This window comes from Eptatretus burgeri, chromosome 4 (assembly GCF_056783735.1).
Source record: "Eptatretus burgeri isolate ZD-2024b chromosome 4, Ebu_testis_v1, whole genome shotgun sequence".
In the NCBI taxonomy this organism is placed as follows: Eukaryota; Metazoa; Chordata; class Myxini; order Myxiniformes; family Myxinidae; genus Eptatretus; species Eptatretus burgeri.
The window spans coordinates 59,725,220-59,741,419 of NC_140964.1; the positions used below are offsets into that span (position 1 = coordinate 59,725,220).

Here is a 16,200-nt window from a genome sequence, read left to right on the forward strand (position 1 = left end):
ATACAGTCATGATCCCTCAAAAATTGAAAATTTTCATTTTTCCCCGAAATTCATGTGAGGATTGCAAATATATGACTTGGTATACCACTTCAAATTGTTCACCATTGGAAAGAGCATATTCAAGTTTACATAAAGCTCAAATATCAAAGTGGCTTAAAAAAAAATCCTTTTTTTTAAAACTGTTGTTAACACAGTCGTGATGACATGAAGTGTGTGCATGGTGTGGGCACCATGGTAATCTTGAATGATTAGTTCGATTATTCAAATTAATAATACAAAAATATATCACATACTGCAGTAACAATGTAATAAAACATTTCACGTTAATGATTTGAATAGGTCCTTGATCTGCTTTTCCAAGTCAGGTGCGAGCTTGTACTGGCTCTCAGCTGACGTTAGGGGAGCATCAATAACTTTCATCACATGGACCAAAGGAACCCAACAAATGCCCTCCCTTGAATGTAACTATATACACTGCTGACATCAGCAGATCAGCCACTATTCCTGAGTTCTATTTTTAGCCCCAGCCAGATGAGTTAAGCTCTTGCCATTTACAAATGAGAAACAAAGAATTACAAATTCAAATTTCAAAGTATTGTGTTCATGGTATCCTAATAGCAGATGATATGTATGTACATTGTATACATGTACTACACATATGTACTACATGTAAAAGTACTGTTCATTAAATAACACACACAACGTGCACAGCACTGGCAGAACATCATTTATTAAAATATTGATAAAAACATTATACCACTTTGATATTTCACACTTTTGTAAACTTGAATATGCTCTTTCCAATGGTGAACAATTTGAAGTGGTATACCTTGTCATATATTTGCAATACTTAACTGAATTTCCGTCTTTTGTATGACTGATTATAAATGACTGATTATAAATCGGTATTATAAATGACTGTATTATATATGACTGATTAAGAAAAGTAAACATGTATTTGAATACTACTACCATTCAGTTATTACCTGAAAAACTTTCAAGCTTCTGGGATGGGTCAACAAAAATATATGGGGTCTCAAAGTTGGGTCTTCAAACAAAACCAACATTTCTTTTCTGGATTTCAACTGATCAGGTCATAAAATTTAATAGAGGTATACTCTGTTTTATATTTGTTTCTTACAGAGCAGTTACAGAAGAATAATCTCTGAAAATTTCAAGGCTCTTGCATTAATATTTAAAAAGTTGTGGGAGTTTAAAAGTAGCCGTTCATTTTGTGATGCAACGACCATAAAAATAGGGCCACAACCACATTTTCAACCCTCGATATCTCGGAGTTGACCGCATCTATGGACCTAAAATTTTACGCAGCTACATTTTGATACCTGGGAACTATTTTATGAAAGTTTAAAGTAAATCTGGGGGGTCAACTGGGAACATTTTCTTAAATTTGGTGATTTCAGATGGAATGACTATTGAGAGTAGGTTTATTGATTGTTAAGTTGTCTGGGGCAGGTATTAGGATTGTTGGCTGGGGGACAGGTTTAAGGGATTTTTTTATTTTTTATTATTTATTTTTAGAATACATTTTTGAGGCTCGAATGAGAGCTAACACACAATGCACAGCAAGTGGATCGTGGATGCAAGGATTTTCTCTGTGATTTGGATGTTCAGATTGCATGCTATATGGTGTGGGTGGAGGGATTGGTGCTGAGGGTATGCGTGTCATCACAGCTGGGCCTGGTTGCGTGTGCCTGTAATCCGGCTACTCAGAGGTTGGGGTTGGGGGATCACTTGAAGCTTGTGGACAGGAGCCCTGCATTGTACCGAGCTAGGAGACGGCACAAAGCAGCCCGGCCGATATGGCGGAACCTAACCCTGATTGTCAGGTCAAGCCAGATCAGATCTGTGACTTTCTATGGGTATCATATGGAACCCGTACTAACCTGTTCATGGTTGAGTGTTGGCAACTAAACCGGCTTCCCCCACCAGGACCCCTGGTGTTGAGTGTGTATGGACATGGACACTTAGCAGGATTAAATACAAAACCTGCCAAAAGGCAGAGAAACTCCTTGTGAGCCACTGGCCATCCATATCTGGTGCCAAATGCATCTCCAGATGTCCTCCTGAAGTTGGTTATCTTCCCTAAGAGGTTGGTGGCAGTATTTCCACTCCAGCCACCACAAAACACTTCACTGTGAAAAATGCACTGGAGTGTGTTGGAGTGGTGCTGAGGTGTCATCCACCAGATGGTGGTCTCCTCATGTTAATCTGACACAGTCCCTTCAGGTGGGTGCCTGGAATGTCCTATCCCTACGAAATTGGGATGGACGAGGCATCTGCCTGGGGGATGGCCATACGGAGGCCACTGGAGTACCAGTGGAAAGTGGACGCAGCAATGCACTGCTCCCAATGAATGTATGTATGTATGTATGGGTGAAGCGATTGTCTTTTGAGGGGTAGGTTTTGAGTTTCTTTGATGGAGGGGGAAATTTTATGGATTGCTGGCTGGTGTGGGCGGGTGTGGGTTTCTTGGTCGAGGGTGGGTGTAGGGATTGTTAGCTGCCGAGGGTAGATGTTGCGATTGTTACTTTTGGACACAGATTTCGGGATTGTTAACTTGGAGCAGAGGTGGCAGTGTTGCGATTGTTGGCTGAAAGTTGGGATTTAGGGTTTGTTGATTGAGGGGCAGGTTCAGCAATTTTTGACTGTCAGGACTCAGCTTCAGGTTTATTGATCCTTGTCTGAGGCAGATGGAGAGATTGTTGTTTTGAGCCAGGTGTTGGGATTGTTGGCTGGAGGATATGTGAACAGATTTTTTTTGGATGGGTGTCGATGTGGTAATTGTTTGCTGGGGTATATGTGCAGAGATTGTTGGTTGGAGGCACATGTGTAGGGTTTGTTGGCTGCATGTACAAGTGTAGGGATTGTTGGCTTCTGAGCAAATGTTGGAATTGTTTACTGAGAGTAGGATTTTTAAGCATTGTTGGCTGTAAGCGACAGGTTTATAGATTTTTGGCTGCGAGTACGGGTGCAGGGATTGTTGGCGAGAGCTACACTGAAGGGATTGGTGAATGGGGGTATGGGTGTCGGGATTATTGACTGAGAATAGTTGTTTCAGGATCATTGGCTGTAAGTGGCAGGTTTAGAGGTTCTCGGCAGGAAGTATGAGTGCAGGGATTGTTGGCTGGGGCTGCTGTGTGGGGATTGGTTGATGGGGGTATGGGTGTTGGGATTGTTGACTGAGATTAGAGTTTTAGGTGTTGTTGCCTGGGGGTGTGGATGTTGGCATTGTTGACTGAGAATAGGGGTGTAGGGATTGTTGGCTGTAAGTGACAGGTTTAGAAATTAATGGCTGGGAGTATGGATAGTGGGATTGTTTCCTACATTTACTGGTGCAGGGATTGTTTGCTGGTGGTATGGGTGTATGGATTGTTGGCTTATCAGTGGATGGAGGGATTGTTGACTGAGGGTAGAGGTTCAGGATTGGTGACTGTCAGTGGTAGGTATAGAGATTCATGGCTGCGAGTACAGGTGTTGGAATTGCTCATTGGGGTTACTGCTGCAGGAATTGTTGGCTAGGTGTACAGGGTATGGTGTTTTGGCTTATGGCCAGATGTAGGGATTGTTGATTGAGAATAGGGGTTTCGGGATTGTTAGCTGTAAGCGGCATGCTTAGAGTTTCTTGGCTGGGAGTTTGGGTGTCGGGGTTGTTGGCTGTGTTATGTGGTATCAGAGTGTGATGAGATCATTTCATTCATTTTGTGTTTGCGGTTGATTCTAAGAGTGAACATAAGAAAGGTTACGTCAACTGCCTTCTGCCTCTTCTCTTTCCCCACCCCCTCTTCCCCAGCATAACAGAGCCTTTTCTCCTCCTCGTCCGGCCCCCTCCCCTAGCTATTCTGCAATTCCCCACACTCTTCCAACAACTCTCCTTACCCCCCCCCCACTCCTCCCTTGTCCTCCCCTCCCATCCCGGGCACCTAAAGCCTCCTCCGCTCCCTCTTAATTTACAATGTGGAACTCAAATATCCGGGACTATCACTCAAATCTTACAGATCTTCCCATACAGGTTGCCATGGACAAACCAGACATAATCTGCCAAACAGAAACTTTCCTCCCTCATGACATCTCTGACCCCCTAGTATCTCTCCCTGGTTACTCCCTCCTCTGGTATGACAGACCTGAGCCTCATCCTGGTGGAGGAGTTGCTCTGTTCTTCAAAGACTCTATTCCTCACTCTCCATACACTGCCCTCACTCCCCCACACCCCCAGGAATACCTCTGGCTACGGCTTCCCCTCCACTCCCACCTCATGTTTATATGTGTACTGTACCATCCACCAAACTGTGATGACTCCATCTACACCTCACTATCCGAAAACAAGGACCAACTTCTATCTTTTCATCGAAACTCTCTCTTCCTCGTATGTGGTGACTTCATTTGTCATCATGCCAGTTGGCTCGGTGTGGGTACCTCTCTCACCTGTCATGGCACTTCAGCAAAAGACTTCTGCGACTCATTGGGACTGACTCAATCGGTCAACTTCCCAATGCGGATCTCAACCAATGGTACTCCATCTCTTCTGGATCTGATTTTGACAAATTTCCCTGAAAATATCTGCTGCTCTTCCTCCACTCCAATCGGTTCTTCTGACCACGTCCTTGTCAAAGTGAACATCTCTCTGGCTGTTATTAGAGAACCACCTCAGTGCCATAGAGTCTGGCATTTCACTCAGGCCGACTGGCAGGGTCTCCAAGCAGCCAACAAACTTCTAGACTGTTCTGCCATCGTTGCTTTCTCCAACATCAACTCATCCTTGGAATTCTTTCAAAGAAACTTGCTCTCCCTCATGCACAGATTTATCCCCTCTCGTCTTCAGTTGTCCTACCCTTCCTCCCGCCCTTGGTTCAATGAAGCTTGTGTCGAGGCAGTTGTCCTGAAACAACTTGCCTTTGCCTCATGGAAAGCAAACCCAACTGAGGATAATCTCAGTTCCTTCCATCAAGCTCGGAACAAGTGTGTATCTCCCCTCACGAGAGCCAGAAAACAACATCTTTCTAAACTCAAGTCTGAACTCTCAAACCTCTCTCCTTCCTCCGAATCCTGGTGGCATCTAATCAAATCTGTTTCTGGTGTATGTCCCCCCCTCCCTCCCCTCCCTTACCTCAAATGGCCGCACAGCTGACACAGCACTTGAAAAGGCTGAATGCTTAAACTTGGTGTTTGCATCAAACTCTTGTGTCCGAAACCCATTGCTTTCTGTACCCACCTTACCCACTCGCACACAACTGTCCCTGGACTCTGTGTCCTTTTCTTCTGACAAAGTGGAGAGTTTGGTGTCAAACATCGACTCAGATTCTGCAACCAGTGCAGACCGATCAGTCCACGTGTCCAAAAAACCTGTTCCTCTGCTCTTGCTCACTCTCTCTGTTCTATTCACCCTCTCATTTGCTCAAGGTCATCTGCCATCTGCTTGGAAATCAGCAAGCATCACTGCCCTGCAAAAAAGGTGCAAAAACAGATCCCTCCAACTACAAACCAATCAGCCTTCTCCCAATCATCAGTAAGGTCATGGAATCTATCATCACTTCAGACATTAAATCCTTCCTCTTCTCCAATGGCTTGATGTCCGTTCATCAATTTGGTTTCAGACCAGATCACTCTACCCTGGATATGCTGCTTCTGCTCTCCCAACAATGGATGGAGGTCCTTGATGCCGGGCATGAAATCAGAGCTGTATCCCTGGACATATAGTGTGCTTTTGACAAGGTCTGGCACCCTGCCCTGCTCACCAAACTCTCTTCATATGGTATCCAAGGCCATCTCCACTCATGGCTCGCAGACTTCCTCCCCTTTTGCAGCCACCTTGTGGCCCTAAATGGAGTTCTTTCATCCCCTCTTCCTCTCCTGTCGCAGTCACCGTCTGGCCCGAAATGGAGTTCTTTCATCCCCTCTTCCTGTCCAGGCTGGAGTTCCTCAAGGTAGTGTTCTGGGCCCTGTTCTTTTTCTCGTTTTCATCAATGATCTCTCCGACTCTTAAAAATCCTCTTTATCTCTTTTCTGATGACTCCACCCTCTGCCCTACCATCTCTCAACCCTCAGACCGGCAAGCAGTAGCTTCTTCGCCCTCTGCAGATCTGGGTAAAATCATAAACTGGACCAACACGTGGAACATGTCTTTCAATCCTGACAAATCTCACACTCTCACGATGTCTTTCCGAAAGGACCGTTTGGAACCCCCCCCCTCCATATACTTTCTAAAAAAAACGCTGGAAGAAGCCCTTTCATTCAAGCTTCTCGGTCTCACTGTCTGCAATGATCTTTCCTGGACATTTCCAACCTGGCCTCCAAAATCAGTCTCCGACTGGGAATCCTCCATCGTACAAAATCCTTCCTCGACCCACCTGTGCTCCTGACCACATAAAAATCTTTCATGCACAGCCTGATGGAGTACTGCTCTCCCCTCTGGGCTGGTGTTCTCGCCTCTCACCTTTCTAGGGTTCACACAGTGGAAACCAAGGCATTTAGGATCGTTGGTATCTCCCACGATGAGGCTGAGTCTTTGTGCCTCTCACTCAATCACCACAGGCAGGTCGGTGGTATGTATGTCTGTTTGTCTTCTACTGTCTCCTCTCTGGTCTCCCCCCCACGCCCCCCCCCCCACTCCCTGCGATTTGTCCCCACCATATTTCCGCAGGGCGCTCAAGTTTCGCCATCCACTTCCTTCTGGTATAACTACCAAAATCACGAATCACTGCTCACCTTCACTTTTTCATTCCTCTTTTCTCCCACCTTTGGAATGAACTCCCTCACTCTGTTCAATTCCATTCTACCCTCCAGGCCTTCAAACCAGCTGTTTACCACCACCTCTTATCGTCCCCCATCCAAAACCTTGATCTTTTCTACCCCCGATAATCCACTCCAAATGCACCTCCTTCAAATTCCCTGCTTTCCTTCCTGAAAGTTCCTGTAGTGTCCATCTTTTATACCCCATGTTCCCCACCCCACCCATCTACCTTCCACAGATCTCCTAGTGTCCCTGTTCCCCACTATTTTGTCTTTCCCACTTCCTCCCCTCTTGTCTTATGCCCCCTTGGTGTGGGTTGTGTGTTAGCTCTCATACAAGCCTTGACAATGTATACAAGAAATTTAGGTTTTTGGTTTGCTTCCTCTTAGTTAAGCCAATTTAATAACAGAGCAGAAATCGAGAGAAAGAGATGATGAAAATAAGATGCGTATCAAACTTTCACATCCATAAATCGGTATTAACAATGATAATTATCTTAGATGTGTGTCTTAATGTACCAGGAATACAGCCATTTGCTTTGTATTCTTTCCATCACTTTGCCTTTGCCTGAGGAATTGAGTAATTGATGATCCACGAGAAACGTGCTTCATGCCATTTGAACTTTGCGCAGAACAGCACGATATCGCATGGCACGGCACTGCCTGCGTCAGAGCGCACGGCTGGGCATGGTTAGGCAGGGAATACCAGAGTATGGCATGGCACTGCCTGCGTCAGAGCGCATGGCTGGGCACGGTTGGGCAGGAAATACCAGAGTATGGCATGGCATGGCATGGCATGGCACTGCCTGCGCCAGAGCGCACGGCTGGGCATGGTTGGGCAGGGAATACCAGAATATGGCATGGCATGACAGGGCAAGGCAAGACGGGGAATGGGATAGTATGGCACAGCGTGTCTCGCAACATGGCACGGCATGATAGGGCAAGGCAAGGTAGGGTATGGCATGGCGTGGTTTGCTTGGGGACTTGGGAGGAATACCTTTGATTGGGCAAAGATGATTGCTCTTTACTTCAATAACCAATCAAATATTATGAGCGATGAGGTGAAAATGAGGATTGAAAGTGAAACAGGGTTGTCCTGTTATGTTCCCATTTGAACCCAAAGCTCATGATGCAGTGATGTAAGGTTCAAATCGTGCAGACCATGTGTTTTTGATCATCTATGGATGTCTGTGCAATTCACGTTTAAAATGCAGCATCTCTGTTGCAGATGGAAACATCCCATATTGCTCATTCTGAAATTCCCATATCATACGTCTGTGCAAGTTATGGTGACTCCGCTAAGTAATGTTACTTATTTGTGGAAGAAGGTCCTGGACTTGAATCACAATAAGATCAGCGCAAAGTTTTAGGTTTTTGAGGTTTTCAGAATTGTTATCACACCAGTCTTATATCTTATTCTTATTATGATTTGTTATTATTATTGTCACCAATATGATATAGAAATTTACACTAACCCTGTGTTCTTTATTTGCAGTGCTCAGGGACCTCCTCAGGCTAAGAAGCGCAAGTCTAATACCTTGGACGACTGTCCTAGCAAACTCCATGCGAGAAACATAGATTATAGCCTGGAAGAAACTTTGGACTCTAATGAAGAAGAAGATCCAGTGAGAGCAGGAGACGGGGAGGGAAAGGGTAGGAAAAGAAAGGAAGACGAAGAAGGGGGTAAAACGAAGGAGAATCGTGGAGAGAAGAGCAAAGACAATGGGGATAAAGGGAAGGGAGGAGATTGCATTGGAGGACATTGTGAGTTATTCCGGAAAAAAGATCAATGTTATCAGGGGAGCAAGGAGGGATTTCGTGGAAATCTACGAGATGTGGAATGGAAAGACAAGACCAAAGGTATAAAATAAACTTTTGTATCCTAGTAGCTTGTTCTGTGATAGCAGTAGAAAAATTCAGCTGAAGTACTTTACTTACTTGTTACACAGGGTGTCCCAAAAGTGACTGTGCACTACAGACTCCTGTCCTGACATCACTGTCAAGAAACTTTTCTGCAAACTCCATTCCTTCCCTCTCAGTATATTCATTCACCTGTACTATGAACCACATGTTCCACCAAAATAAAAATAAAAAAAAATAAACATACCTCAAGTGCAAAACCATCTTCGAACAAAATCCACTTACTTCTCAAAAACAACTGGCTTACAACAAGGCAAAGGGCTGATGCACTGCTGACGTAATACCCACATCAAATGTCACTGAGGCCGTTTCTACGTATTAACAATCAGGCTGATTTTCAGGGTTTTCATGGAATTTACAGAGGTGTACATTGACTTTTGGGGCAATTTGTAATGGTACATCCTTATAACTTACTTTATAAGTGGATTCCCTTATCAATCACAATTAAACAAATTCATGATTCATTCATCTTACATCTAGTGCTGTAATCGTAATGGTACTTTCATAGTATCGTAACGTACTTTATGATCACTCACCTTGTTAATATTTCACCATGTGAACTCAGTTACACTGTGCTATTTTCCTTTCTCTTCTCATGTTATTCTCACCTCTCCTTTCTGAATTCTCCTTCTGCGTGCTGTTTATATCAACTATTTATTTCATTTTCCGGCATTTTGCAGTTTTTGATTTTTATTGCTGTGGATTCAATACTTTCCAGAGTTCTTGACGTACCTGCAACTTTAAAAGTTGTGTTTCATCCAACACAGAGTACTGACAGTGATCTGGTGAAGAAACAATTTGACTTAGTGATTTATGAGCTTCAAAAGAAATTGTTTTTTTTCAACGACCTTTTTTTGTTTTTGTTTACACTGTCGAGGCTCGTGTTAGAGCTAACACACAGAACAAACAACAAGGGTAGCAGGAGAGGGAAGGAGAAAAAACAGAATGGAACAGACACATGAGGAGGTCTGTGGATGGGAGAGGGATGAGGTGGGCTCCACAGGGTAAACAACATGGACACTACAGGGACAAAAACCCCTTTGTTTGGAACTAAAAACCCCTGACACATAACTATATACATATCACCCTTTGTTTGGAATTGAATAGATTCCAGACAGTAAGGTGTGGATTATAATTTGCTGACGCATCATTTTAAAGCAGAGGGTTGTCGTATACATTGATAATGAGGATATTAAATAGATGTGTGTGTGTGTGTGTGTGTGTGTGTGTGTGTGTGTGTGTGTGTGTGTGTGTGTGTGTATGTATATATACATATATATGTATATGTATATATATATATATATATATATATATATATATATATATATATATATATATATATATATATATATGCCTGGTGTTGGCTTAGTGGTTAGGGTGGTGGCTTGGGATCCAAGGTTCCTGAGTTCAAGCCCCGTTGGCTGCTGAATTAACACCAGGGGGTTGACTCAGCCTGTCATCCTTCCGAGGTCGGCGAAATGAGTGCCAGTGTACTGGTCCCGGTGTATGCCCCGGTTAGAATAGGTGTACCATATCCCTGTGTGTCGTAAGAGGCGACCAGGGTTGGCGTCAGGAAGGGCATCCGGCCATAAAACATTGCCTCAAGAAAAAGCCAAACTCCTGCACAGCAGGGAAAAATGGCTGTAAAAACGGTCATTTTATATATGTATATATATGTATATGTATATGTATATGTATATATATATATATATATATATGTATGTATGTATATATATGTATGTATATATATGTATGTATATATATGTATGTATATATATGTATGTATATATATATGTATGTATGTATATGTATGTATATATATATATGTATGTATGTATATATATGTATGTATGTGTATATATATATATATATGTATGTGTATATATATATATATATATATATATATATATATATATATATATATATATATATATATATATATATATATATATATATATATATATATATATATATATTCCGGGTGTAGTGGCGTGCGCCTGTAATCCGGCTACTCGGAGGCTTGGGTTGGAGGATCCCTTGAGGACGGGATTCTGTGCTGGGCCGCGCTATGAGAGGGTGTAGGGCAGCCCGGAATCATGGCGAAACCCAATCCTTATCCCTGTGTCGTAAGAGGCGACCAGGGTTGCGTCAGGAAGAGCATCCGGCGTAATACCTCTGCCAAATCAGTATGCGGATCATAACGGATGATCCGCTGTGGCGACCCCTCACGGGAGCAGCCGAAAGACGAACAACAACATATATGTAAATAACTAAAAATAGGCAGCACAGTAGACATATTTGTACAAAAAGTAAAAGCACACTGAGCCGAAAAGCATCAATAAAATTATTTGTTAAAATCCTGACGACATTTCAGAAGAACACTATATTTTGTCGTCAGAGGTAAGACACCACATGTACAGCTGCAGAGACATTAGCTGTGCTTATTGTGTCCAACGGGAGCGGATACGATTCATGATTGGGCTGTGAAGCAAATGGCTGTGTCATGATTGTTCTAAATGTATGTGTACACACTGTATATACTAGCAGGGTATCCATCACTGATGGGTTCGTAGACATCTCATCTCAAATGAGTGTGTATTGGTAGAAATGGGAATTGAGTGTAAATATTCCATCCATCCAATCCATCGGGACCATACTCTGTACAGAGTGTCAGTGCTGCTGAAGCAGTCTCCTGAGCTATTGGGTACAATCCTGGACGCCGTCACAGGATACTCGAATGGCTCAATCATCCCAGAAAGCTGGTACTCTTTTTTTTTTTTCCGACATCAGAAGGATGACGGGCTGAGTCAATCCCACATAGATATCAACTCAACAGCCGAGTGTGTGTGTGTGTGTGTGTGTGTGTGTGTGTGTGTGTGTGTGTGTGTGTGTGTGTGTGTGTGTGTGTGTGTGTGTGTGTGTGTGTGTGTGTGTGTGTGTGTGTGTGTGTGAGAGAGAGGGGGGGGATAAATATTCATATTCAGTGTGCAGATATCGCAGTGGTGGAGCTAGTAACCTCGCCAACCTCGTTCCATTCCATCAGCGAAAATTTCCAATCCATGCTTGTTGTCCCTCTGAAGTACTGCTTGGGAGTGAGGGTGATATTACGAAAGCCCTGCTGGGAAGTGGTTCTCGGCACATTTTGGGCCTACCACTTGACAGAAGATCACTGAAGTTCTTTACATGCCAACCGACCACCTACAGACACCTATTCCTCTCCACATTGCTTCTTCATTCTCCAAACTGCTCCCTCCTCTCTACACTCCCCATAGCTTTGCTTTCGGCATTTTTCCATTCAATATTTCTCACAGCATTTCATTCTGGTTCTTCACCATTGAGAGATCGGGCTAAACCAACATATAGCACGATTTCTCAAAACGTTGTGGACGGAGTTGGATGAAACTTGAGGACACTTTGGGTGTGTGACCATGACAAATTGATTCAATTTTTGTGAAGATCCGAATCCGGATGCGACGATAGGAATTTTTAAAGTGATTCTTCACCATTGAGAGATAGTGCTCAAAAACGATATATCGCATATTTCAAAAATGTATTGGGTCAGACATGTTCTCATGGATCAGGCATTATGGGGCGGAGGTATGCGCACTACCGAATGCCCTTCTAGTTTTCAATTGGTATTATAAGGGGGGTGGGGGGGTGGTCACTTCTCCAACCAAGAATAGTTTTCTATTTTTAATTAATTTTCTGAAATTTGTAGAATTTGTTTTTCACTTGGAAGTTGTGGGCTATGATTTGTAAATAAAGATGGAAAAATTCTGATTTAATGCAATTTAGTTCCAGGCTGTAAGGTAACAATCAGTGAAAATTTTGAAAAGGTGGTGTAGACTTTCTATAGGCATTGTATGTATATATATATATATATATATATATATATATATATATATATATATATATATATATATATATATATATATATCTATACAGTGTCCCAAAAGTCACCTTGGGATTTAGAAATTAAATAACATTTCTGTTTTTGAATAATTTATGATTATTTTTAAACCAAAATAAAATTTACAAAATAGAGATAAATTTGCTTTATTTATGAAAAATGATGCAACTTAGATATCCTCCATTTTCCGCTTCGCAGTGATTTGCTCTTTCGACAGCATTTTCCATAACAGCGGACAATAACTGGTTGCAGCCCTCGAATTTTTGCACAGATGTTGTCCTTGAGCTGCTGAATTATGTGGAGCTTATTGATTGTATACCCGCTCCTTTGGGTAACCCCAAAGAAAATAATTGGGAGGCTTCAAATCAGGAGAACATGATGGCCAAGAAATTTATTAATTTCGCGAAATTATTCGGTGTCCATGCTCTTTGGGTGAGAATAATTGATCAATGAAATTTAAAATAGATTCCACGATTTTGGTTCATTCTTCAGTTGTGAATTTTTCCATGGGTAATTTACAAATATTAATCTAAATTGTGAAAAGAAAAGAAAAACAAATTATTAAAAAAACAAAAATGGTATTTAATTTCTAAATCTCTAGTTGACTTTTGGGACACCCTGTATATGTATTGATATATATATATATATATATATATATATATATATATATATATATATATATATATATATACACACATACACACATACATACATACACATACACAAAGGTGGATACCTTGAGACCTGGGAGGGCTCCATTACACCTTCTGAAATGTGCATATGGAAATGACAACCCCCCTCCCCCACACACACACACACACACACACACACACACACACACACACACACACACACACACACACACACACACACACACACACACACACACACACACACACACACACACACACACACACACACACACACACACACACACACACACACACACACACACACACACACACACACACGTACAGTTTTATGTACGAAGAACAACAACCACACTTGTAACTCTATCCGTGTAGTGTTTCTTTCATTAAAGGAAACCTTTCATCCAGACAGAATTGAAGACATAAAGATAATTGAACACACTGAATGCATTTGCATTGAATGGATGTCACTTTAAGCAATCGTGCGTCTCGCACCAATGCCACACACACCCACACACACACACACACACACACACACACACACACACACACACACACACACACACACACACACACACACACACACACACACACACACACACACACACCTAGTAATTAATGTCAGTCATTTAGAAAGATGCCTGTGAAGGTTGATTCTGACATTATTTCCTGTCCTCTATTTACATTATGTCGTTGTATAATGCATCTGGGCAAAAGGCAGCAATCTCCAATTTAATTATTTCGATGAAAGGAAACCAAAAGATGCCAGAAACACTTAATGATGTTTGAGACATCCTGCCTGTGTCTCATCCGCAAACTAACAACCTTACATAATGTGTGTTCAGCCTGTAATGTAAATTAAAACTTTCTTACTGTTAAGTTGTTTGTAGAATTCTTAGCCATATTCTTAATGATGCGATCTCTGTTTGTGATAATGCTTTCAATTGTTTTCTTTTTGGGGGAAAAAAATCTTACTGCTTCCTTTAATAGAACTCTGGGTGAAGGCTTTCAAGGTTCTGTTATAACCTATTATAATTATAAAGAATAATAGAGAAGGAGAAATCGTTATTTTTTATTTTATTAACGAATGCAAATTGGACAGATTTAATTCTACAATTTATTCTGCTGATTGCATAACTCCTGACATGCAAATGTGATGCAGATGCAATGTCCCTGCTCATTAGAGCAAGAGTTTGGAGTTTGTTTAGGATAACGATGATAATCACCTTCACTTTATGAGACACCTTGGGATCTTTAACATCCTCCAGTTACCATTGATGGCAAATGCGTCCACAACATAACATGCCATCCAAGGGATAAGACACTTTTTCGTGAAACATGTGACCCATGAAGCACCAATCCGACACTTTTTACTTGGATTGGCAATCAAACCTCGACTACGCAGCTCAATGCAAGTGTGCCGCTACCTCTGCACGCTTACATGCAGAATTGTTTTTTTTAAATACGTATGCTGAGATTTCTGCCATAAAACAACAAATTGGAAGCATTATCACAAGCATGCAGAGATGGCATCATTCAGTGTGCCAAATAATTCTATGATCAACTCCACAGTGAGAAAGTCCAATTTACTGGCCTTTCAAGCACAAAAAAAGAACAAACATTGAAGCCATCCAGCCATTGACTACTGATGAGATCTAGTTTGCATGAAAGAGCACAAAAAGGGGAAAGACCTCTGGAGAAGATGAAATTGTTATCGATGTCGTCAATGATGGTGGTGAACTGCTCTCAATGAAATTAAAATGCCTGGAAGATGAAAGAAAAATTCCCCCAATTTGGAAATACTCAGACATGGTACGAATCCACCAAAATGGAATAAGATTGACCTGAACAAACAATTACCATCCAATTGGCCTGCTCTGTAATATTTACAAATTGCTGACAAAAGTTATCAATGTTGACAAAAGTAAACAATTGAACTGAACAGTAACCACTCACAAGCAGGTTTTAGACGTGAATACGCAACAATGGATCACATTAATACAATTAATCAGCTTCAGGAAAAAAAATCAAACGACTATAAATATCCTATGTGTCTCACATTCAGTGATTCGGAAAAACGCCTTCAACAATGTGGAAACAAATGCACTCGTACATCTCTGCATGATCTTGCTGTAATCTTCAGAAAAATCAACATGTTAATCAAATTATACAATGCAGGAACAATGACCTTGAAACTGCACGAAAGTGGTGGCAAGACTAAGATCGAAAGAGGCATTGGCCAAGGTGACAGAATGTCTCTGAAATTGTTCACCACATCCCTTTGATTGTCCCAATAGCTCAATTGTGAAATAAGGAATGTGTCTGAAGAAGGATTCAAACACCTACAATTGGCATGCGGATTTAGAGAACACTGTAGAGCTGGAATTCCTGTTGGAAACCTAAATTCTGAGTGACAAAAGAAGGGACTATAAATAATTATGACAAAGACAGATATCATGTTCAAACAGCCGTGCGAGAAAGGAATAAATCCAAATTGATTCAGTTGTATCACTGAAGAAAGCGGAAAATGGAATTTACTTAGGCATACACATAAAAATGGGCATGGATAATTTGGAAGCGAAGAGAGATATCTCCGAGCAGGAATGGCAGGATTTAGAGAATTAAAGAATTCATGAAAAGCAAACTTCCTTTGTGTCTATGAAAGAGGGTTCACGATCAGTGTGTAATGCCAGGAACGGTCGGAACATTATGTGCTGAGACAAATAAAGTTACAGGCAGATAATGATGTCAAATTACCCAGGGACTGATAAATTAAATTTATTCTCACCTCGAGTGTATCGTTAGTGATCTTTAGGCTATGATTAAAATATTTCTGTAGTTATCTTGATTCATTCATTATTTGAGTCATTAGCTTGAACAAAAGATTTAAATACAGACATGCTTCATTGAGACTACTGTAGCGTCTCTAATCCCAATCTCCAGGTTAAAGGACAAAACTTTCCTTTTATTCTT

General features: G+C 41.6%; 1 protein-coding gene across 1 annotated transcript in view; it reads left to right on the plus strand.

The window, feature by feature from the left end:
- The window catches only part of LOC147028148 (myelin transcription factor 1-like), a 247,140-nt gene that overhangs the window by 56,568 nt on the left and 174,372 nt on the right, over nt 1–16,200 (plus strand). Inside the window, exon 4 of the mRNA XM_085878292.1 lies at nt 8,243–8,607. Coding sequence (XP_085734418.1) covers nt 8,243–8,607 — 365 coding nt within the window. The remainder of the gene's footprint in view (nt 1–8,242; nt 8,608–16,200) is intronic.